The 24,224-nt window shown below is 41.1% G+C and overlaps 1 protein-coding gene across 5 annotated transcripts in view; it reads left to right on the top strand.

The window, feature by feature from the left end:
- The window catches only part of LOC124871267 (calcitonin gene-related peptide type 1 receptor), a 39,467-nt gene extending 15,598 nt beyond the window's left edge, over positions 1-23,869 (top strand). For 2 of the 5 annotated variants that reach the window (XM_047370445.1, XM_047370449.1), the window contains exons 2-13: positions 8,770-8,878; positions 10,351-10,504; positions 11,812-11,922; positions 12,222-12,334; positions 13,279-13,370; positions 13,460-13,586; positions 14,060-14,213; positions 14,306-14,366; positions 14,512-14,578; positions 16,766-16,984; positions 17,527-17,568; positions 18,279-23,869. In XM_047370445.1, coding sequence (XP_047226401.1) covers positions 8,804-8,878; positions 10,351-10,504; positions 11,812-11,922; positions 12,222-12,334; positions 13,279-13,370; positions 13,460-13,586; positions 14,060-14,213; positions 14,306-14,366; positions 14,512-14,578; positions 16,766-16,984; positions 17,527-17,568; positions 18,279-18,500 — 1,437 coding nt within the window. In that variant the 5' untranslated portion in view covers positions 8,770-8,803 and the 3' untranslated portion in view covers positions 18,501-23,869. Of the gene's footprint in view, positions 1-5,250; positions 5,369-6,596; positions 6,619-7,509; positions 7,708-8,769; positions 8,879-10,350; positions 10,505-11,811; positions 11,923-12,221; positions 12,335-13,278; positions 13,371-13,459; positions 13,587-14,059; positions 14,214-14,305; positions 14,367-14,511; positions 14,579-16,765; positions 16,985-17,526; positions 17,569-18,278 lie in introns of those variants that run through there. The other 3 variants (XM_047370446.1, XM_047370448.1, XM_047370447.1) reach the window with 3 other exon arrangements.
- Positions 23,870-24,224: the final 355 nt, after the last annotated feature.

Raw genomic sequence — 24,224 nt, 5'->3', positions numbered from 1 at the left:
GACAAGGCAACTAAACATTGTAAGAAAACCGCTGGGAGCTTATAATGAAATCATAGTTTGATTCATCTACCGATTATCAATAACAGGAATGGAACAAACAAAGAATAAACATTACTTCAATTGCTCTAAATTAAAGGAACATTCTCTGAAATAAAAACATTCAGAGCATCATTATTTAACTAATTTAGTGTGATGATCATTCAGAGCTTATTAGATTTACAGAAACCACAAGGGAAAGGTCTCCAGCATTATTCTGATTCAAATCTAGCTCTAAGAAGGAAGATTAGGTAAGGGGAGCCAGGTCTGTCTTCAGAGTACCTGCACTCATCCACTTTCACAGCCTGCAGAACATCAAGGACCCCCATTTAGGTCCAAGTGGGAAAATGTTGCGCAGTCGCTGCATCCTAGGACCATTGGCAAAAGGGTCATCCAGGAAAGCTCTCCGCCTCTCCCCCTTTTTGCGGGACAGGGAACCTCAACAGTTTTTTGACTCAACTCTGGGGTCACCTTTCAGACTGTGTAATTTTTAGTTTAGGTCTTCTGGGTCACAGTGAGGCTGGTAGTTAGTGTGACCAATCAAAAACAAAACTGTTTAAGCAGGCAGAGCCGCCATAGCAGGGCTGCAGCTAATGGCTATTTTAGTAATTGAGTATTCTGTCGATAGGAAAAGGTGCACCAGCAACAGGGAGAACCGCAGCTTAGAGTCAGGTCATCAAGAGCCACTAGGCACAGACGAATCCTGCATATGGGCTACAAGCGTCTTACCTGGGCTGAGGAGAAAAATACCTGGACCGTTGCTCCAAGTAGTCCAAAGTCCTCTCTTCAGATGAAAGTAAAATTTGCATTTCATTCGGAAATCAAGGTCCCAGAGTCTGGACGAAGAGTGGAGAGACACAGAATCCACGTTGCTTTAAGTCCAGTGTGAAGTTTCCACAGTCAAAGATGATCTAGGGTGCCGCGTCATCGGCTGGTTCTGGTCCACAGTCAACGCAGCCATCTACCAGGAAGCTTTAGAGCACTTCATGCTTCAATTTGCTAACAAGCTTTATGGAGATGCTAATTTATTTTTCCAGCAAGACTTGGTACCGGTCCACACTGCCAAAGGTACCAAAAGCTGGTCCAATGACCATGGTGTTAATGTGCTTTATTGACCCGCAAACTGGGCTGACCAGAACCCTATAGCAAACTACGGAGTATTGTCAAGAGGAATAGTGAGATGTGACCAACTACACACGCTGCAAAGCATCTGTGACACCAGAACCAACAAAGCAGATGTCCTGAAATGACCTGAAGTTCACTATCAAAGCAACTTGGGCTTCCAGAACATCTCAGCAGAACCACAGACTGATCTCCTCCATGCCACACTACAGTGATGCAGTAATTCATGCTAAAGGAGCCCAGACACAACTAGACTCATACAACGGTTTGGTCATAACTGGGCTGAATTTTGATTCCTTGTCATCAAACATCCTGGGACTGCAGGGCGATGCAGCAGGTGAGAAGTCAGCAAATGTTATGCAGACCCTGTTTACCCTGGATAAGTTTGTGCAGGCCAGCAGATGTAATGGGTGATGTAATCTCTTGTGTGAAGTTTACGTGACTAACCACCTGAGTGAAACTCTCTGAGGTACTCCAGATAATAACGGGCCACCCACAGTTCGCACAGCTCCCACAGATCCATAATGGACTTGTTGTGCCTCAGTGGAGATCAGCCTCTCGGCTTTCAGTTGCAGTCAGGAAATAAAAAATATATGATATAGTACAATAGAGTTTTTTGTTTCAACTGGCCTAAATATGATTGGCCAAAAGAGAATGGTGCATAAATGTGAAATGAAAGGAGCATGCTTGTTTGAAATGTGAAAAGTGTAGTTCTTCACTTTGATATGTATATTAAAATTCAGTGACACCAAATGGCCTCAAGTCCAGCTGCGTGTGATTTAACTTTAGCATAAATGCAGTTGTTCTGTTTCTGGCCTCAAAAGTTATTTAGAGAACATCGTAGAGCAAACAGCATCATTAAGCCCAAGAAACACAGCAGACAGGTCATGGAGAAAGCTGTGGAGATGTTTAAAGTAGAGTTAGGTTCTACAACAACATCCCAAGCTTTGGACATTTCCTAGAGCTCTGTTCAATCCATCATCTGAACATGGAGAGAGGATGGACCACCTGCAGACCTACCAAGACATGGACGACCACCTAAACTGACAGGCTGGGCAAGGAGGGCATTAATCAAGAGAGGCAGCGAAGAGGTCTATGGTAACTCTGGAGGAGCTGCAGAGATCATCTGCTCAGGTCAAGCTGGAGAAGACTGGAAACTGGGCGGAGGTTCACTTTCCAGCTGGAAAACCACCCTAAACATACAGCCAGAGTTACAATGACATGGTTTAGATCAAAGAAGCTTCACGTGTTAGGATGGCCTAGTCAAAGTTCAGACCTAAATCCAATTAAGAACCTGTGGCAAAAATTTTAAACTGATGTTCATAGATGCTGTCCATCCAACCTGAGGTCTAGTTATATTATACTCTAGATGTTTGAAGTTGGTAGAGACGTCCCCTAAAAGACCTGCAGTTGGACCAGCATTGAAAGGTGGCTCTACCAAGTATGAAGACAGTTTGAGAAAATACTCTCCATTCAGTTTTGTCAGTCAGTCAGTCATTTTCTACCGCTTATTCCATAGTGGGTCGCGGGGGAGCTGGTGCCCATCTCCAGCAGTCTATGGGCGAGAGGCAGGGTACACCCTGGACAGATCGCCAGTCCATCGCAGGGCAACACACAAACAACCATGCACACACTCATACACCTAAGGTCAATTTAGAGTGACCAATTAACCTAACAGGCATGTCTTTGGACTGTGGGAGGAAGCTGGAGTACCCGGTGAGAACCCACGCATGCACGGGGAGAACATGCAAACTCCATGCAGAAAGACCCCAGGCCGGGAATCGAACCCAGGACCTTCTTGCTGCAAGGCAACAGTGCTACCAACTGCGCCACCGTGCAGCCCATCCATTCAGTTTTGGTCACATAAAATCCTAATGAAACACATCAGAGTTTAACTGTAACATGACTAAATGTGGAAACGTTCTGTATTCTTTTGCACATCGCTATTCATATAAGTCGCCATTTATATATGGCGACTTGTCCAGGGTGTACCCCGCCTCCCGCCCATAGACTGCTGGAGATAGGCACCAGCTTCCCCGCGACCCACTATGGAATAAGCGGTAGAAAATGACTGACTGACTGGCTGTTCATATAGTTGTATAATGGTGACTGTGTTTCATTCACCAGAGAGGATGGCTTCATCCTTCCAGGTTTGTCCTACAGAATACAGGTCCTTCTCAAAAAATTAGCATATTGTGATAAAGTTAATTATTTTCCATAATGTCATGATGAAAATTTAACATTCATATATTTTAGATTCATTGCACACTAACTGAAATATTTCAGGTCTTTTATTGTCTTAATACGGATGATTTTGGCATACAGCTCATGAAAACCCAAAATTCATATCTCACAAAATTAGCATATCATTAAAAGGGTCTCTAAACGAGCTATGAACCTAATCATCTGAATCAACGAGTTAACTCTAAACACCTGCAAAAGATTCCTGAGGCCTTTAAAACTCCCAGCCTGGTTCATCACTCAAAACCCCAATCATGGGTAAGACTGCCGACCCGACTGCTGTCCAGAAGGCCACTATTGACACCCTCAAGCAAGAGGGTAAGACACAGAAAGACATTTCTGAACGAATAGGCTGTTCCCAGAGTGCTGTATCAAGGCACCTCAGTGGGAAGTCTGTGGGAAGGAAAAAGTGTGGCAGAAAACGCGGCACAACGAGAAGAGGTGACCGGACCCTGAGGAAGATTGTGGAGAAGGGCCGATTCCAGACCTTGGGGGACCTGCGGAAGCAGTGGACTGAGTCTGGAGTAGAAACATCCAGAGCCACCGTGCACAGGCGTGTGCAGGAAATGGGCTACAGGTGCCACATTCCCCAGACCTGGGCTACAGAGAAGCAGCACTGGACTGTTGCTCAGTGGTCCAAAGTACTTTTTTCGGATGAAAGCAAATTCTGCATGTCATTCGGAAATGAAGGTGCCAGAGTCTGGGGGAAGACTGGGGAGAAGGAAATGCCAAAATGCCAGAAGTCCAGTGTCAAGTACCCACAGTCAGTGATGGTCTGGGGTGCCGTGTCAGCTGCTGGTGTTGGTCCACTGTGTTTTATCAAGGGCAGGGTCAATGCAGCTAGCTATCAGGAGATTTTGGAGCAATTCATGCTTCCATCTGCTGAAAAGCTTTATGGAGATGAAGATTTCATTTTTCAGCACGACCTGGCACCTGCTCACAGTGCCAAAACCACTGGTAAATGGTTTACTGACCATGGTATCACTGTGCTCAATTGGCCTGCCAACTCTCCTGACCTGAACCCCATAGAGAATCTGTGGGATATTGTGAAGAGAACGTTGAGAGACTCAAGACCCAACACTTTGGATGAGCTAAAGGCTACTATCGAAGCATCCTGGGCCTCCATAAGACCTCAGCAGTGCCACAGGCTGATTGCCTCCATGCCACGCCGCATTGAAGCAGTCATTTCTGCAAAAGGATTCCCGACCAAGTATTGAGTGCATAACTTTACATGATTATTTGAAGGTTGACGTTTTTTGTATTAAAAACACTTTTCTTTTATTGGTCGGATAAAATATGCTAATTTTGTGAGATAGGATTTTTGGGTTTTCATGAGCTGTATGCCAAAATCATCCGTATTAAGACAATAAAAGACCTGAAATATTTCAGTTAGTGTGCAATGAATCTAAAATATATGAATGTTAAATTTTCATCATGACATTATGGAAAATAATGAACTTTATCACAATATGCTAATTTTTTGAGAAGGACCTGTATGTTAAGTTTGAAGCAACATTTGAGCTTAAACTGCTGCTAAAAAATGGACTGGTTTGAAAGAGCTGCATGCGAAAAAGAATTGGTTTGAAAAAGGAATCTAGTCTCATTTAGAAAATTGACAGTGATCTAAGACTAACTGTGTTTCTAACTGTTAGGAAAGCTTTCTCTGACGTCTGTTGTCTGTTGCTGTCTGACGTGACACATGTTCTTTGTCACATAAAAAACGGGCCTGGCCAACAAACAGCTGGGGAACTTGGCAGAGTGGGCGCTGTGTGTTTGTGAACATTTTTTTGTGTATTTCCATTCATGCATGACGGAATATCTGACCTTCTAATGGCTGTTTCCAATTTACAGATCACAGTTACACAGTTATGTTTTACACTCCCTCTCTGAGTGAGCCCCTCCTCACCGGGTAAAGCTCTTGTAACTCCGAGCAGCATCTCTGATGGGAGAGACGCGAAGCGACCTGCAGGTCAGATTCATCTGCGGTCCATTGTTGGACTAATAACCCCCCGCTTGCCATCATAATTATTCTTGTGTGTTTCCCCTGTTACAGCCAGGGAATTTTGATTTGTTAACCAAACAATGAAAATGGAAGGTTGCTTGTTGCCAGGGTTTGTGAAGGACAGGAATGTGTCCTTAGCTTCTGCTGTTGGTTTCAGTAGAAACCTACCTTTTTAAAAACCGGTACTGTAGGGTGCTAACGTTTAATCTACATACAGTGGGGGAAAAACATTTTTAACATCTAATTAATCTTTTTTTTTCTGGACTTTGGTTGATTTTCTATTTCTACAAAATTATGTTGCCTGAGAGCTGTGTGGATATAGTACAAAAACAAATGGTGTCAGATATGTTTTCTCTTAACAGATACTCTGCACATAAACAGCATCACTGCTCTCAAGCAGTGTTTGAAATGAAAACCAGCTGGTTACCACCATGTCTATACCTGGTTTTCTATACACAGAACATGATATAGTGAGTGAGTGAACAAGGGCTCATTTATGAAAACCAGCTGCAGATGTTCATCAGATCAATGTGTTAAGATAGCAACCGCTGGCCTGGAACAAACAGTATCGCTTGGTGGAACAGCACAACACTAGATTAGTTGGGGGGGGGGAAAGACCAAATAATCATCTTCTGTTTTGGAGCAGTATTTTTACACTGTATGCCGTATTGTTGGAGGTGCAAATGGCAAGCATAGCTTTTTTACGACTTGGTTTTAAACAGTGCTGCAGTGATAATGGTTCATGATGTCATTGGGGCACCACATAAAACTGTATGCATTGCATATTTTATACACTTTATGTCCACCATCCTCCTTCCATGTAAATTTCAAACATTTGCGGATGCAACAACTTACTGTTCTTTTGGAAACTGACTAAGCATCTTCCTAATAAGTAAATTATATTGAAATTCTTCCTTACACAATCATGTAAGCCAACATAGTTGTGTGAGTGATCCTACCTGAGGAGGGAAATATGGCTCCCCCCCCGCCTCATATGATGATTCTGGCATGCTCCAAATCCATAAAATGTTCCCATCCTTCGATTCATATGTTGTGTTCTTTAGAAACCCTTTTTGACTTTCTTAGTGTCTACTCTGTGCACCATTGTTTCACATGAATGATGAGTTATCTTCACATTTGCCTGCACTTCCACCAATATGTCAGAAAATCTCAGGGTGCATTGTGGGTAGAGTGTTAGCTCCTCATCTTGATCATTTGTGAGAACTGATACTCTTTCCCATTTAAAAGTGTGGAAATGCTTATCAGTTGGTTTGTTTCAATTGCTTGTAATGTTATGAGTATTTTTTTAGATTGATAATTTTTTTTCTCTTATGTTTAATCTTGCCTCTGATTAGCTTTCAGTTTAACTTGAAAGCTAGTAGGTTGTGTCAAAGTAGCTGTTAGCTTTGCTCTAATTAGCTTTTGGCTTGGCTCTGAATGGCTGTAGACTGATCTGAATACATGTTCTCTCTGATTTGCTGTTAGCTTGTCTCTTAGTAGCCATTAGCTTGATCCCTGTTAGCTGTCAGCTTGTCTTTGATTAGCTCTTAGCTTGTCTCTTAGTGGCCATTAGCTTGATCCCTATTAGCTGTTAGCTTGTCTTTGATTAGCTCTTAGCTTGTCTCTTAGTAGCCATTAGCTTGATCCCTATTAGCTGTTATCTTTTCTTTGATTAGCTGATAGCTTGTCTCTTAGTAGCCATTAGCTAGCCATTTGCTGTTAGCTTGTCTTTGATAAGCTGTTAGCTTGTCTCTTAGTAGCCATTAGCTTGATCCCTATTAGCTGTTAGCTTTTCTTTGATTAGCTATTTGCTTGTTTCTGAGTAGCTGTTAGCTTTCATATGAGTAGCTGTTAGCATGACTCTGTTTAGCTTTTTGACACTGAGTCGTTCCACTGCTTCAACACAACTGAATCAGATGGAGGGTTCTCCACCAGGCCTCTGCAAGACTTCTTGCCAAAATGAAGCGCTATATGACGCAGCTGAAACTGCTGTGTTGAATCAGGGACACATCTGAAACAAGCAAAGCACTGGGCTTTATGGAACTGAGTGGGAGACCCTTGGTTGAGATCTGTGTTTTTCTGATACCCTGATGTCTTTTTTTCTGTTTTTGATAACATTTTCATTCAGTGACATTTGAAAACATATGCTAAGAGCTTATTTTTAAGCCATCTGATGGCTCTGTGACATTGAGCTTCCAGTTTTAGGCATGCTAATCCTGTGGAGATGTTGAGCCACTGGACAGAAATCGTTGATGTGGAGACTGTAACAAGAACGAATAAACATTCTTGGGGCCAAGATTGGCCATGTGAGCAACCTTACTGGCAGCTGACCATGTTCTAGCTTGGTTCTGATAGTTTGTTGAAAATTGCAAACCTTTATGAGATTTTTACTAACAGTTTCATCATTGTGGTTCTGTTGAATCAGTAGTGTTTAGTCAAATTTAAATTGATTAGCATTGTTAAAGTTATTGTGAGCCACTAATTTTGGTGTTGAGAATCACCTTTAGGTTTTTTTACATTTGTTTTTCTGATGTGTAATGTATATTCTTGTCTTTATCTTCATTGTGACTGGGATGAAATTCAATTCTTTGCTATTTTTTAACTAAGTGTTTAAATAATTATAGATACAGGTTTTTTCACCTTATTTATGTATTTGATATATGTATTTGTTGGATTGTGGCACTGTTGGCTCTGGATGGACAGGAACATAGTACAGTTATTTTATTTAACAACAACCTGGTTCTGGTTCTTATGAATATCAGTGTGAAACTCCTGACTAAAGACAAATTAAATGGAAAAAGTGAGCGAGTTTCCTCAGTGCCGTATGGCTCCCTGAGTAAACATATTAGCCTGTAGAGGAGATTAGTTCCTCCTGAGGGAGATGTTTCTGTTTGAATTCTGGCTCGTCTGCTGTCTAGCAGCCTTGAAGGCCCAGTGGCCTCCAGCTTCAGTCCAACCAAACCTCCAGAGCTCAGCCTTTTAAAGTGAAGGGTGTAAACACACATGATTTAGAGCTCCTGTCATGTTTCAGGTTTGGTGACTGAATGCTAACTTCTTGATGATTTTAAATAGGACAGAGAGGCCAAAATATGAGCTGGTTTTCATGAAGTATTTGTTGTCTGAAGCATGTCGTTATTATTGTTCTCTCCCAATCTATCGCTTGTTTTTCCCAGTATTAGATGCAATCATGTGCCTGTTGTTTAGATTAATACATTTTGTTTGTTTCAGATCATGTAAGTGTTGAATATAATACATTTTCTGACAAATATGCGTTTTTCCTGGTTAAAACGATAACGTGATGTTCAGTCTCTGTAGGAGATCAGTGAAGCAGCATTCTGGGGGGTTCAGTCGTTTGTTTTCCATTTCAGATCGGAAGCTGGTGAATCATTACCTGATTCTGACATGGCTGAGAGGAAACCCGACGGTTTCAGATGGAGCTGGATGGTCACACTCGTGCTTTTGTGCAATTTAACAACGGTAGGACAACCCACCTCAACACACACACACACACACACACACAAATACACGCAGCATACCATAAGCAGGTCTACTCAGAATGCTCTATCCGCTCATCAGGGGCAGGAATCTCATGTTAATTTGGGCTTTCTTTTAATGATTTATCTGAACAAAATACAGCAGCAATGATTTTTAAAAGCAAGAACTTGGTGCATAATTTGAATATTGAGTAAAATATCTGAAATGACCATAAAATAAGTAAAATAACACTCATGAAAACAGGTTGGTTCTCATTCTCTCCTCAGGTCAAGAAATTAGAGTTTTTAACAGACCTTTACATGGGTTGATGTTATATATACAGGATGAAATGAATACATACAACCTCAGTAATATCTGATAGATTTTTCCTAACAAGATGCTCCTGGAACAAACACTCTGTTGCCATCAACAAGCTTCTGACATCATTCTGGCTGATATTTGACCAATCTTCTTAGCAGCATGGGTTGAGTTCATTTTTAAATGGGGACTTCTGGCAATTGGGCCTGAGATTGGAGCCATTGGAAGAGCTTGATGTCATCCTGCTTTATCTCTTCCAAAACCAGTTTGGTTGGGATCACTGTTCTGTTGGAACACCAAACTGGGTACAAGTTTCAGCCATCTAGCTGTTGGTTTGGACTGAAGGAAAATAACTTGGAGGTAGTGCTCCTTCTTCATCAGTCTATCCATTATGCTAAGTACCAGTATCACCATCCCCCCAGCATTATGCTCCCACAACCATGTTTGGCAGTTGGTCCAGTTTTCCCATGTTCCAAAGCCTCACTTTGATTGCTCTAAACATTATTCTCACCATTGCGACACAACAGCTCAATCTTGTCTCGTCTAGAAAACCAGAAAACTTTTCTCCAGAAGACATTTGGTTTGTCTAGGTGGACACCTTCTCTGGTCTCATAGAACAGTTAAATTGGTGTTCCAGTAGTTTCCAGTTCATTGTAGATTTAAGCTTGGTAATTGCTCTGTTGTTCCTGAACATCTTAACCAATTTCCTTTCATCTGAGAGTTACTGTTTGGATCTTCTTCCACACTGTGACAAACTTGTGGATCACCTGAATAACATGTATTTCTGCATAGTTGATTGAACTGATGATCTTGCAATGTGCGGGGTTTTGTTTTTAGAAATGGCAACAAACATTTTCTAAATCTGTAGTTCTCCTTCTTAGATCTTCACTGAGTTTCTTGAACGTCTACATGTTGGTCAACCCAATGAGTGCTGTAAAGTAATTCCCTTTTATAGTGCAGTGAGAGACTTCCAGCTGCTATCATTACTAACAAGGTTTGGTCTGGTCAAGTTAAGACTTTCTTTAGGTGAATACATTTGAAGCCGTATGCATAACTTTGACCCTCTGTGGATTAGGGAAAAAAACATTATATCCAAACTTGTGTGTTTTACTTGTAACATTTTGTAACATTTTTACATCTTGTTGACTTACTTTCAGTTCCTGGTGAGGGCGAGCATGGAGGTTAATGAAAGCCAGCAGCAGCATCCCAACAACGTCTACCATGACATCGGAATCACCAGGAACAAGATAGTTACGGCCCAGTTTGAGTGCTACCAGAAGATAATGAAGGACAACACAGATGGCAGACAAGGTAGTTTCATGGTTTCACACAAAATATACGGCCAGATCACAACCTGGTACTTCATGTTAAACTAATCAGCTAATTTAAAAGCAGATACATTCATTTGGAAAAACTGTTTAAAGCAATTTTTGCAACATTAGAAAATACCATGATATTGTTCATAACAACGACTAATATTAGACTGGTGTTGTGTGGAAATTTGACAAAATATACAGTTAAGCAAAAAATAAAAAAGTTTCAGGCTATTTTTGTAACAAATAAATAAACTACACTGTTATTGGGGGAGGCGGGCCAGTATATCAGGGAACAGGTACAACTGTGTTAGAACCAGGAAATGTGGCAGCATATGAATCCGACTCATTTTTTTATTTTTTAAACCTCTTTTTTCTGAGTTTTCACACATAAATTAACAACAAAAGAGAATCCGAGAGAATTTAACAACAAGGACAAAAGTGTGATGGGTGCATGGCTGGGTTCTCGGTCTGCAGCGGTCAGGATGATTCAAAAGTGGTCCGAAGAAAGAACTGTGCTGAACCAGCGACAGAGTCATGTGTGGTCAAGGCTCATCGAAACATGTGGGGAGGCTGGACCGCTTGGACTGTTCAAATGGATGAGCTACATCCATACCTTACATACACACTCTATCCACTGCTAAAAGAACCAATATGTCAGCATGAGAACTGGACCACAGAGCAATGGAAGGAGGTGGTTTGGACTAATGAGTCATGCTTTATTTTTACTTCAGGTGTGTGTGTGTGTGTTGGTTACCTTGGGAACATGTTGCACCAGGATGCACTATGGGAGGAAATCGAGTCGACACAAGTAGTGGGATGGTGTGGGCTCCATTCTGCTAGGAAACCTTGGGTCCTGCCATCCACATACCTCAGCGTTGCTGTAGAACTGTGGCTTTCAGCAATATAACGTCTTCTTCCACAAACCAAAACTGGGTCGGAAATGGTTTGGGAAGCGCATCAACCAGTCTGAAGTAATGACATGGCCTTCAGATTTCCCAGTCCTCTATCCAATAAAGCATCTGTGGCATGTGCTATAAACAAGTCCGACCCATCTAGGCCCCACTTCCAACATCCAGAACTTAATGGATCTCCTCCTAACATCATGGTGCTAGATATCACAGCATGTCTTCAGGACTTTAGAGGAATCCAAGCCTTGAGAGGTTAGCGCTGTTTTAGCAGCAAAGGGTGGACCAACACACTATAACCAACACACAGGTGGTCATAATGATATGTCTGATTGATATATTTAGTAAACTGGCATATTAAAACATGTCCAACTTAGAAATGTTTCTGTGGTTTTAGAATCCATGTGTAATCGGACTTGGGATGGATGGCTGTGTTGGGATGACACTCAAGCCGGGATTACGTCGGAGCAGCACTGCCCGGACTACTTCCAGGATTTTGATCCTTCTGGTAAGATCTGCTGCTTTAAGATGAGGACAACAACAAACATGATCATGTTCTGTCTGGAGTTTCCACAGCCTAGACTAAAATACCATCACAGCTAAAATACCACAGAACTGCAGCACATTTGCTTGATATTAGTTTCCAAGTATCCACTTTGTTTTTAGTTGAAGCACAGCTAGCTGCTGGGCTTCCTTCCCTTATCCTGGGCAATCATGTGGTAACAGTGGAAAGTAACCACTCACTTGTAACAGGAAGAATACGGTTTTGTTTTCAATTTTTTGTATATATGTATTTTCATCTTCCAGAAAAGGTGACGAAGATTTGCACTGAAAGTGGTCACTGGTTTATGCATCCTGAGAGCAACAGAACGTGGACCAACTACACACGCTGCAATGAACACACTAATGAAGGCATTGTGGTATGTGACTTCACCATAAAGGGCATCTCTGCACAAAGGTCTGAAAAACTGACCTTTCAGTTACATGATGATACTAAAAAGGTTACAAATGTTTGTGATGTGGCATTTTGAGTTAGATACCAAAGTCAGACAACATCACAATATTAATCTTGCTTGTAGCTCACGATAGTTCCAGGTCCAACATTAGGATGTCCAACGTTAGGAAAAACATGACAGACAGTTAAAGAAACATGAACAAAGTAGCCAAAAGCTGCTGCAGAGTGATGCCGTTATGCTTGGAACACCAAACACAGGCTTCGCTGAATAACACAACCTCCACTGATTCCAGCTGGTGATGGAAATGTTTGCAGAAGGTTTGTATGGTGAGGAGGAGAAAATCAGCAGAAATGTTGTCTGAGAGGAGGAGCTTAGAGACTTAACAAACCGGCAACCTACCCAGGGATTTAAAAGCCCTCTGATGATGAGCCCCGTCTAACTGTAATTCATTACAGAAAGGAATGAGCCCTTGGGGCAAAAAGTCCAGCAGCGTTCACATAGATGTTATTTTTGTTCCAGTTCAGACTAGCATTGTTATTCTGGTGTCAGCTTTTTTCATACAACTCTATCATCAGAATACTTTATATCAGGGAGCGGTGCAGCTGTTCTAAAAGTCTAATTTAATCAGACTGCTGCGGTTTGTCGACATCATCACTAAAAACATTTATTGATGTCAGTATTTTTTGTAGACATATATTTCTTAGGATTCCGTTGTTTTAACCGCTTAAATTTCTTAACAAATGTCTGACAGTTTCCCTCCAAAGTGTTGTGTACAGTGATTCCCTTCCCAGCAGTACCTCTGTGTATGTGTGTGTCTGTACCTTTAATTCAGTCCTTAACTCCCTCATTAGACTTTCTGTCTGTGATGAAGAGTTGTGGAGTTAAATCCGTCTTCTTATTCGTTGCAGACTGCGATGAATCACTTCTACCTAACCCTCATAGGACATGGACTCTCTCTGGTTTCCCTCTTCATCTCACTGGCTATATTCTTCCATTTCAAGTGAGTCCCTAATATCAGTCTGCCTCAGGTTTGAGTCTAATTCGTTGATTCTCATCTGAGCGAATAAACATATCTCTCCTTTCTTATAGAAGTCTGAGTTGTCAGAGGATAACCCTCCACAAGAACCTCTTCTTCTCTTTTGTTCTGAACTCTGTGATCACTATACTTTGGCTGACTGCCGTGGCAAACAACCGGGAGCTGGTGCAAAGAAATCCAGTAAGTTCATTATTTGGTTCTACTTCGTCTTCATATCACTATCACACTATCACATAAATCCAGGACTAAAGAACATCTGGAAGAATACTAAAACATCCAAAGATCTTCATTTAAAATTCCTAAATAAGCAATAGGCAGTTACCATAGGTTGAATGGTTATTAAAAACCCTTTTGCTGTCGTATCAAAAATAAATGATGAGTAGTGATGCCATACACTTTACAAAAACTACGAACAGTGCAAGTTACATTTAGCCATCCCTGTTTAAATATATTTCTGTAAATTAAACCCAAAATACAAACTCAACTGCATACCATATTATTACACATATAAACATTATATAGTCTCATTATTTTCTGTTTAGTTTTATAACAGTCACACGTGTGACTTAGTAGACAAACTGCTGGCATGTTTTCCTACAGCCACCATGTTTAATGCTGCCATGTTCTTCAGTGCGTGTTTTATGTTTCCTCAGATGAGCTGTAAAGTGTGGCAGTTTATTCACCTGTACCTGTTTGGCTGTAACTACTTCTGGATGCTGTGTGAAGGGATTTATCTGCACACCCTCATCGTCGTGGCTGTATTTGCTGAGAAGCAGCACTTGATGTGGTATTATCTGCTGGGATGGGGTAAGCGGGGAAAAATTCATCAAATAAAATTGCAAAAATAAAAACACATTTACAGTTCTGTCACTTTATCAGAAATCAACTCATTTTTTCAGGCTTTCCTCTTATTCCTGCTACCATACATGCTGTCGCCCGGAGTTACTACTACAATGACAAGTAAGTTACCACAAGTAATAAATATGTTCAACATGACAAATCATTGTGCTGAACTGCTGTAAATAAACATCCCCATAATGAGTCCCGTGTCCCGTGATGTGCTAATATTGTTGCGTAAACTTCTCTTCTCCACACTCCTCTACAGCTGTTGGATTAGCTCCAAAACATCGCTGCTCTACATCATCCACGGTCCCATATGTGCAGCTCTCCTGGTAAGACGGCTCACATGAAATCAGTCTGTTGGCTTGCTGGAGTTAAACTGATCCGTTCCATGTTGTCTCCGGGCACACTGTTTTTATTGCACAACGAGCAGAGCGATCTGGTTCTGGCCTCTTCTGAGCGAACACTGAGCGGGGGGGCCCCACAAGAAGGACACAGTTTTCGAACGTGTTTAATTGTGTTTGTCTAGTGAAATCGGTTCATCTGAGGATCTGCTCACTGCCCCCCAGGCCTGTTCTGTTTTTATAAGAATTTACCCAATCAGACAACAGGACCTCTTTCAGAGGAAATGGGTCAGCCAGGTCTTGGTCTGCCCTTTTGAGTTTACATTTATAAAAAACCTGTTTGGATTTCAGCCACAAATACATTTTAATATCAGATGTTGCCTCCAGACAGGCAGACTTCCCTGTAATATTTTAAAGTGGTCTTTTCTCATTAGTTGTTTCGACTTTCTGAACGTGTTTCAGGATTTCTTTCAGACTTTGGCTTGTTTTTCTGTTTGGTCTTTTTACCTGACCATGACAGCATAATGGACACCGTCCTGTAATTCATATGGTGGCATCCTGAAAAAAGCATTGAACAGCTCTGAACACGAGTGTGTCACGAGAAGTATGTATGTTACTTTTGATGTGCTCCCCTTCTTAAAATAGCATCTTCACAGTGTTCTGCTGCATTGAGGCAAGGCTGGTTTATTTCTGTAGCACCAATCAGACGCAAGGCAATCCAAAGTGCTCTGCAGGACGAAGAACAGAGAGAGAAATAAGCATTTCATTAAAAAGGTTTTGGAATACAGATATTATTAATGAAACAGTTCATTAGTCAGATTGTTTCTCAGCAGCTGATGTAAGCAAACATGTTTTGGGTCCTGATTCAATGGAACCAACAGCTTCTGAACATCTCAAGTTTTCAGGCAGTTTGTTCCAGAGGTGAGGAGCCTAGAAACTAAATGCTGCCTCACCTTGTTTAGTTCTGGTTCTGGAAACACTGAGTAAGCAGGTCTCTGAAGACCGGAGTGGTCTGCATGGTTCATACCTGACAAGCAACTCAGAAAGGTGTTCCAGTACCAGACCTTCTAGTGCTTTATGGACCAGTAGCAGAAGTTTAAAATCTATTCCTTGACAAACTGGGAGGCAGTGCTTTAAGAACTGGTTCTGATATGATCCATTTCCCTGGTGTTGGTCAGGACTGAGACTTTTTTTACAAAGACCAGTACAGACACTGTCGCAATGATCTAACCTACTGAATCGGACTGGGTCTGCTGCTTGTGCCTTTATGTCGTCGTTAAACTTTATTCTTTTTCATGGCGAAGGATCGACCAACTGCCTGGGAATTATGTTTAATTGGGCTAAGGGCTTCCAAATGATGACTTTTGTGTTAAAGAAGGGACAATCACTGTAAAATAGTCAGTCCAGATTTTATTTGTCGGATTTTGAAGTGATTCCAGTACAAAATAACCATTGAATCAGTACTTTACAAGGTTCTGGTGCCGAAGATACTCAACAGGTTCGACTTTTTATTTTATTTTGCCAGAAAGTAAATTCTACCTGCTTAAAATGGCTCCCAGGAGGAAGTTCTTTGCAGCTTTTGGCAACCTTAAGAATTTCTGTAGAGATTAGTTAAATTAATAGTGTTAGGGTTAATCCATAAAATCTGGGGTTTGATTCCTGACCTCTGGACCTTTCTTTTCTCTGTGCTCAATTCCTGTCTGAATGCTGCAAATAAATACAACTAAGGCTACAAAAAACCTGGAAAAAAGAATAGAGGTTCCAGATTGGGTCCAATGATTAAAATCCTTGTGGAGAGTAATGTGATTTCAGTCTGATGTCTGGGATTCTTCGTCTCTTTGGTTGTGAAAGTGTTTGGTAGCATCATGCCAAGGTCTAAAGAGATTATTTAAAGCCTTTGACAATAAAACCGGGTTTATAGTGTGACTAGAGATTTTTAAAAGCAGCAGTGTACTTTTTGAAACACTCTGACCTCTTTCAGATAGACGTTCTGTCCTTTGGTTATAGTGAACACATCCAGCAGATCTGCTTGCAGACATACAGTGAAGATCTGCAGGCAGTCAGTCTGCTCTGAAAACAAAAAGCTGCATTTTACTAATGAACAACAGAGTCAAACCAACAACCTTATATTATAAAGAATATTTTGTGTATTTTCCTGATTGCCTTTTCCTTCAGGTAAACTTGTTCTTCCTACTAAACATCGTCCGAGTTCTCATCACCAAGCTGAAGGTGACGCATCAGGCAGAGTCCAGTCTCTACATGAAGGCAGTGAGAGCTACTCTCATCCTGGTTCCTCTTCTGGGAATTGAGTTTGTCCTGCTTCCCTACAAGCCTGAAGGACGGGTCTCCTCTGAAATATATGACTACATAATGCACATCCTAATGCATTACCAGGTGAGCAGCCGGCCATCGGGCCTGACTAACCTACTGGTTTTACTGGCTGCTGGTTACTAACTAAAATGACTGGAAGAGTCATGTATAATGAGTCAATGCTGTCCATGTTTTATATGACATGCACACAAACAATAATGTGCGAGTCATCTAATTTATTATTGGTTAAATCTTCTTACATGATCTCTCTTGTCTTTCCTAAAAGAGGATATTATTTGACCAAACTGAACTGTTGCCTGGATTTCCAGCCTGTTATCTCCTTTCCTTAACAGAGATGTGTTTATGTTTTAAGCCAGGGGGCCCCAGCAGGAAGGAAGACGTGAATTATCTGTGCTGTAAACAGTTGGATGTTGACGAGGTGTTATCTGATCAGTTCTCCCAGCCTGGACAGTGCAGGAAAATATATTTTGCAATAGGAAGAACAAGTTTTCAGAAGGCATTTGTTTCAAATCTGAAGCTTATCCACTTTGTAGCACTTCAGCAGCTTCAGTGGTTCTCCTACAGAAGCCTTAATGTCAAAGGAGTAAAATACTTTTTCATTTCAGGGTCTGCTTGTGGCAACCATCTTCTGCTTCTTCAACGGAGAAGTAAGTAGGACTTTTCACCTTTTCAGCTTGCTTTTATCAAACTCTTCCGTACTTCACCACACAGCCACTTTACCTTTAAGTCCAGTAAATAAGTATAGAGCAAAGCATGATGGAAACTTGGTTGTGATTTCATTGGTTCCAACTCTCTGTGTGACCCTCAGCATCTTGGGCACCGTGATCTGTGTTGGGTGTCACCTTCAACCTTCCGACAGGCTGAATATCTTAATAACATCTAAACTGTGAATTCATAACAATAGGAAGCTAATGGGAAATGATTAATGCACACACTGAAATGTGATAATGACATAAGCCAACATTAGGAGTGCTAATGTAGTTATGCAGAGAAAGGTCAGCAGTCCTCCTCAAAACAAAAGCTTATTGGTATTTACGAGCAATTAAAACACCTTATGACCGTTTAATTTTCACCAGGCCAGCAAAGGACGTCTAAAGCCTGGAATGCCCTTATCTTCAATAATCAAAGTCCATATATATAGCATATTGTTCCCTTGACCAAAGGGCTTTACAAAGAGCAAAGTTTAAAACTATAGCAAAATAGAACCAGAAAATATTCAAATGAAATCATATAAAACGTATTAAATAATAAAACAATCACAGTCAGAATCTGACCCGTGCCTCCTCATACCCAGCCCACACAATCCCACAGAAAAAAATGAACTCTCCCACAATGTAAAACATGGTTTTCTGTTCAGGTCCAGGCGGTTCTGAGGCGACACTGGAACCAGCACCACATCCAGTTTGGCAGCAGCATTGGAAACCACTCGGATGCCCTGCGCTCAGCCTCCTACACGGCTTCCTCCATCATCGAGGTGCAGGGCTGCTACACCATCGACGGTCACACAGAACACATGAACGGAAAGGGCTTCCACGACACAGACGTGTCCATCCTGAAGTCGGACAACACCTTCGCCTGACACCTGCGCCCTTCCTGACTCTGTCCATCCCTCCGCTTTCCTAACAGCCGCATCATCATGCGTCATGCGTGGAGACATGGGAAACTCTCTCTGACTGTCACGTGTCAGGAAGTGTGTGTGGAAAAGACTCTCAGCCACATTAAGGAAATGTTCACTCCACCGGTCTGAGCGAGGGGAACTCGGTACAGCTTCTCTTCCACTGTTCTGTTCAGCCGCTCCACCTGGACTCTGTCACATTCTAACCCTCCTGATTCATTAAACTAATGCATAATTACTGCTGGTTTACGCTTTTGGCACCATGTTGTGGACAAAAGCCCTTCGGTTACGCTGTAAAAAACTTTTTTAACACAGATCACGCCAAACCCGACGCTCAGATTAACCCCCCTCTTAAGTCCGTGAAATAATGGAGATATAATATTAAGATCATACCTAAACCTAGGATCAGACCTAAACATTCGTTTCTAAAATATTACTATACAGTATTTATTAAAGGCCTTCTCCGCTTTATTTTGAATCAGACAGGTGACAGTAAATGTGCTGTAAAATCTTCTCTTTATGACTGAGAGTAAACGTGGATTTTAAAGAGTGGGAATGTGTCACATTCTCGCTCTTTAGCCTCAGATTGAGGCTAAAGCTGTTGGGGTAAAGCTGCAGATTGTTGGGTGGCCGAGGGCTTCAGGTCTGCGTGGAACGGTGAACTTTAGGACACTTTGTCCTTTATCAGGGTCGAAAAATCTATACGTTTTACCTCAGGTGTTCCAAACACACAACAGATTCCACAGTGTTGGTCTTTATTGAGGATGAAGGAAAAACAATCAGTCAACGTGTGAAAAACTAAGTACACCCCATGATTTAGACCTTGTCCCAATACCTATACTACACCCGACACCCCTCTTTGAAGTGTGTACTTTGTAAAAGTGCACATAGGGGTTGAAGTGCGCAAGTTAACAGCGTGCAAAATTAGAGAATTGGGACAGTAGGGGTAATGCAAAGGGGGCAGAGCGAATTGGGACACACTAGGCACTCAAACCCATCAACGGGAACGCGCTGTTGACACAAGGGTGGAATGGCGAGTATTGGGACAGGGCCTTAATATCAGCTCCAGGTCAGGTCCGCCATTTGCAGGATCATACCTCCATTTTGTACCTGTAAGCATTATTTTTACCCATATATGAAATCATAGCACAGCAGTGTGTATCTCTTGGTGTTTTTTTTATTCAGAATTATGGAGATAAACAATCATAAGAAGCTCAAATTCAGATTTTGTCTAATTTTATGTAGTATTTTCTCTAGATCGATTTTACTGTTTCCATTGATTGTGGTTCTGATCCCAGTTTGAACCAGTCGACTCGTTTGACAGACTAAGACCCCTGATCAAACCAGAATAATTCAGACTGACCTCAAACTTTGACTCGAGTCGCAATTAAGTAATAAAAACAAAGACTTCAGACTTGACTTAGACTCGTGTTCTGGAACTTAAGTCTGATGAACAATCTTGTCCTGTAATCAGGAGTGAAGGCGAGGCGGTCTGTAAGCTACACACTGCCGATGCTCATGGTCTCCTGTGAAACGGTGCGCTGGATGTTCAGGACCACAGGCTGTCATTTGTTGCTTCATACCAACAACACACAATCTTTCTCCTACTAATCGCTGTATTAAATGACTTTGGGTCGTTGCAGAACACATTGAATCCAAACTTCCTACGACATCCTATTCTGTTGCTGTTAAAAGTTGTTTCGAAGCTGAACCGTGCAGAATGTTTCTGTGCAGAACCGAGTGCACAGAGCAGCGGTCCAAATTTAAAACGAGACACCAAAGCAAACAGCGAGGGACCACTTGTACACTGGATCGTCTTTAAATCTCCACCCCAAAGTGATCTTTGTTTTCAACATACTTAAAACTTCCTAAATAACAACCTTGACCATGTTCAGGTGGTTTTATTGTTGTATAATTTATCCAAGGATTGGCTATACTTAGTTATACCTGATTATCCTTACTAATTGACAATAATCAAACCAAATCTCCAGTCAGTTCTTACCAGCCGCTCTATGAAGCCCTAAAACATAATAAAAGCAAACTGCCATAAAATTTTAAAAGATTATTTGTTCACTGCTGAATAAAGTAAACATAAATTGTTTCTCTTGATCGAAGCGTATCCGAAAAAGCACCAACCTGTGACTTTAAAAGGAGGTCTGCACCGAGACTTTAGTGGACCTTTAAACCCCTTCATCGACTACTACACTGCTCCCTGCTGTTTGTTGTAATTTACAGAGTGGAACATGTTTAATGTTTAGGCTTCACTACGGTTTGAAATGCAGATTTACACAACCCTGAATACTGGCATAAATGAGGGAAAAGCTGGTTCAAATAAAAAAGCCTTTTATTTGAACCAGAAATTCCAGATTAACATGTTTTTTATCAATTTCCCTAATTTATCTCTTACCATGATGGTAGATTTATTTTACCCATGCTGAAAATATTACACTGTATCAATGTTCCAAATAATTTGAAGCAACTCGTGTTTTTTGTTGAATTATTCGTTAAAAGATTTAAAGACAATTGTTAAAAACTTATAAATTAGGTCAAACACAGGATTTAACTTCCTAACCTACATCGATCCAGTGTTGTAGGAAGACTCATTTCATGAGAAAAGGTTTATTTTATTCATTAGAGACTTGACTTGGACTTGGAGAAAACGGATGTGTGAACATATCTGACTAGAGTTGAAAAAAATATTTCCTTTCTGAGGACTCTAAATAAATTACAGAGTAAAGAAAAATAATCAAAGCAGATATGAAATGTGTTGGTATGAATTGATGCATGGTCAGTGGAAATGACCCGAGCTTCGACAAACATTGGCTACAAAAAGACCAAAACTGCAAAAATGGTGAAGAGATAAAATGGCCAGCACTGTTCAACAACTTTTAGAGGCAGAAATCTCTCGAACGTTGCAGGAAATATGTCAGCGTAGACGTCAGAAATGGTCCCAAAATGAACCGAGAACTCAGAAGATGTTTGTCCGAGTAAAACATGTCGTGCAGGAACCCTGTCCTGCAGGTTGATTGTGTGTTTCTCAACAGCTGTTCTTCTAAAAGCGTTATTTTAAGGCCAGTATGGATGAATTATTACAGTAAAAATAGTTTTTAGTATTTCTTGGAAAGCAGAATGAAAACAGAGAAGTATGAAATTGCAATAAAATGGACAAAATCCAGAAGCATTTAAAGCATTTTCACAAAAGTCACACCAAAGAGATAAAATATAACAGGAGGAAAAAACCTATTGTTTCCACAGTTTAACAGTGCAACCATGCAAATGAAAAGAGAACCAGGTATATTTTAGTTTGAATTCATCTCCTTTAACCGTTGATTTGAATGAAATAACTTCTGTGTAAAGATCAGATGTTTTTAGGTGTATGGTTGCTCTTCAGCATCATCAGTGGGGAAGAAAAACAAGTTCTGGATGATGACAGGACTTTGTCTTCTCCATGCATTGCTACTCGGCTCACAGACGTCCCACAGCCTGTTTTTCCCTGGATTTTATCGATGTTTTTAGGTTTGATCAGTAATGCTGGGAACACCTGTCAGTTTCAGCTGATGTAAATAATTTTGTACATCTAATACATTTTATCAGAGAACAAGCGAGACAATGCCTGCATGATTTATATATAGACAGTAGTTCTGTGAATTCAGAGGCATCCAACCACTGCTCCTGTGTGTCATAGAGAGGTGGTGGCCACGCCGAGCAGAACCTCTCTTCATGCTACTGTATCCGCCTGCCGCTCCGACCTGTCATCATCCCCGTCACATTGTGTCACCTCCCCATTGTGCCTGTGTTAGAAAGCATAAGGCTGATAAGCTCCAGTTGTCTCGCACACACTTCAGATCCTTCAACAAAATCATGCTGGTTATTTGTTCATCGATTGAATGTCTCCCTTTTCATTCTTTAATTCAACTGTGATGACTTACAGGATTTAACGCAGACCAGGAAGAGTCATGTCTGCAGGAAACAGTACTCTGACTCATTAGAAAATATGTTGATGATGAACTGCCTTGATAAAAAGAAAGTACACCCTCGTTCAGTTCTGTTGTTTTACATGTTAGGACCCGATCTGGTCATTAGCAGGTTCTGAAGTTATTTACATTTAACCTCAGGTGTGAAAAACAGTTTCCACTGTGTGAATGTTCAAAAGTCAGCCCCTTGATCCAGCAGCCTGTAGAACCAATCAGCAGGTTTTCTGTCTGACTTTTTCCATCTCTCACATCTTTGTGGCGGACTTTGGGTCCACTCTTCTGTCCAGCTTTGCTCAATTCATTGAGGTTTGCAGACATTTGTTGCTGCACAGCTCTGTCAAGGTCCCACCACAGCATTTCAGTCAGGCTGAGGTCTCAAGCCTTAACTATTTTCTTTGTGTTTGGGATCACTGTTCTATAACTGACCCAGTTTGGACCAGGCTTACATCCGATTCTTGAATACTTTGGTAAACAGAGTTCACGCTCCACTCTCTTACTGCAAGGTGTCCAAGTTACATGTAAAACAAGCCAGATCGTCTTCCCTCCACCACCGGGCTTGACCGTTGGTAACAGCTGGTTTCTGCTGATATGCTATGTTTCATTTTCTCCAAACATAGTTCTGTGCATTAAGGTCAAACATCTCTACTTTGGTCTCCTCTGTCCAAAAGACATTTTTCCAGAGGTTTTGTGCTTCATTCAGATGCAGTTTGGAAATGTCCTGCTGCCATATTGTTTCTAGAGAGAGAGGCTGTGCCCTTGGTGTCTGTGCATGTAAAACCCTTGAACTGAAGGAGGGTGTACTTTCTATTGACAATGACTGTGACCTTTTCTATATCAACTCTGCAAGATTATCTTTCTAAACCTTGACAGCACTGTTGTTAAAGTGATAATCCAGAGGTTGGAGTCGTTCCATCAGACATATTGTACCAGTTCTGATGCTTAATCTTTCATAGAGCTGTAGTAAACTCATCCAAACTGTGGTATAGCCAAAGGGTTTTGGCAAAGTGTTTTAAGTTTTGTGTATTTATGTATGAAATATTTTTTATGACTCTCCAAAGAGTTTGTCAAGTCCCCAGTGACACTGTTGTAAAGGATGACAGAAGCATTGATGACAATGTCTGTAGTTGTTGTTTCTGATGTACTGTATCTAACTTTAATAGTCTCAACACATTGACTCCACACTGCTGTTCGAATGTTAATGGTTTAATTTTTATTCCTTGGATGTGAAGAACATATATATATATATATATATATATATATATATTTACATATCACTGTTTCTCTTTTTAATATGTCAGTAAATTAGACAATGTTGCTATCTTGTGTATCTGCATACTAAAGCAGTATAGCACAGCACAAGCCCTTGAGTTTTTGGTTTTTATTGGCATTTCCTGAAAAGACAATGATGTTTTGGCATCACAATCATGATGACATAGTCAGGAAGTTTTTCCCGGGGGGTGTAAAGATGAGAGACGGTGTTAAAGGGGTTGCCGACACGGAGGAAACCTAAACAAGTGAGTGAATGGTGTTTCCTTAGACTACTCGGAGAAACCACGGGGGAGCCTGCTAAACATCAGCAAATTACACGTTACCATACATGTTCCCTAATATTGACATAAAAGGCAAACAATCGATTATTTCTAGTAAAGGATGAAACAGCTATCCATTCCATGAAGTGAAAGTCAGTCACCATGTGTCATTGGGTTGTTTTAGA

Source organism: Girardinichthys multiradiatus, chromosome 7 (genome assembly GCF_021462225.1).
Source record: "Girardinichthys multiradiatus isolate DD_20200921_A chromosome 7, DD_fGirMul_XY1, whole genome shotgun sequence".
NCBI classification, from domain to species: Eukaryota; Metazoa; Chordata; class Actinopteri; order Cyprinodontiformes; family Goodeidae; genus Girardinichthys; species Girardinichthys multiradiatus.
The sequence above is the reverse complement of the archived record's forward strand: the minus strand, read 5'-3'. Positions and strand labels throughout refer to the sequence as shown.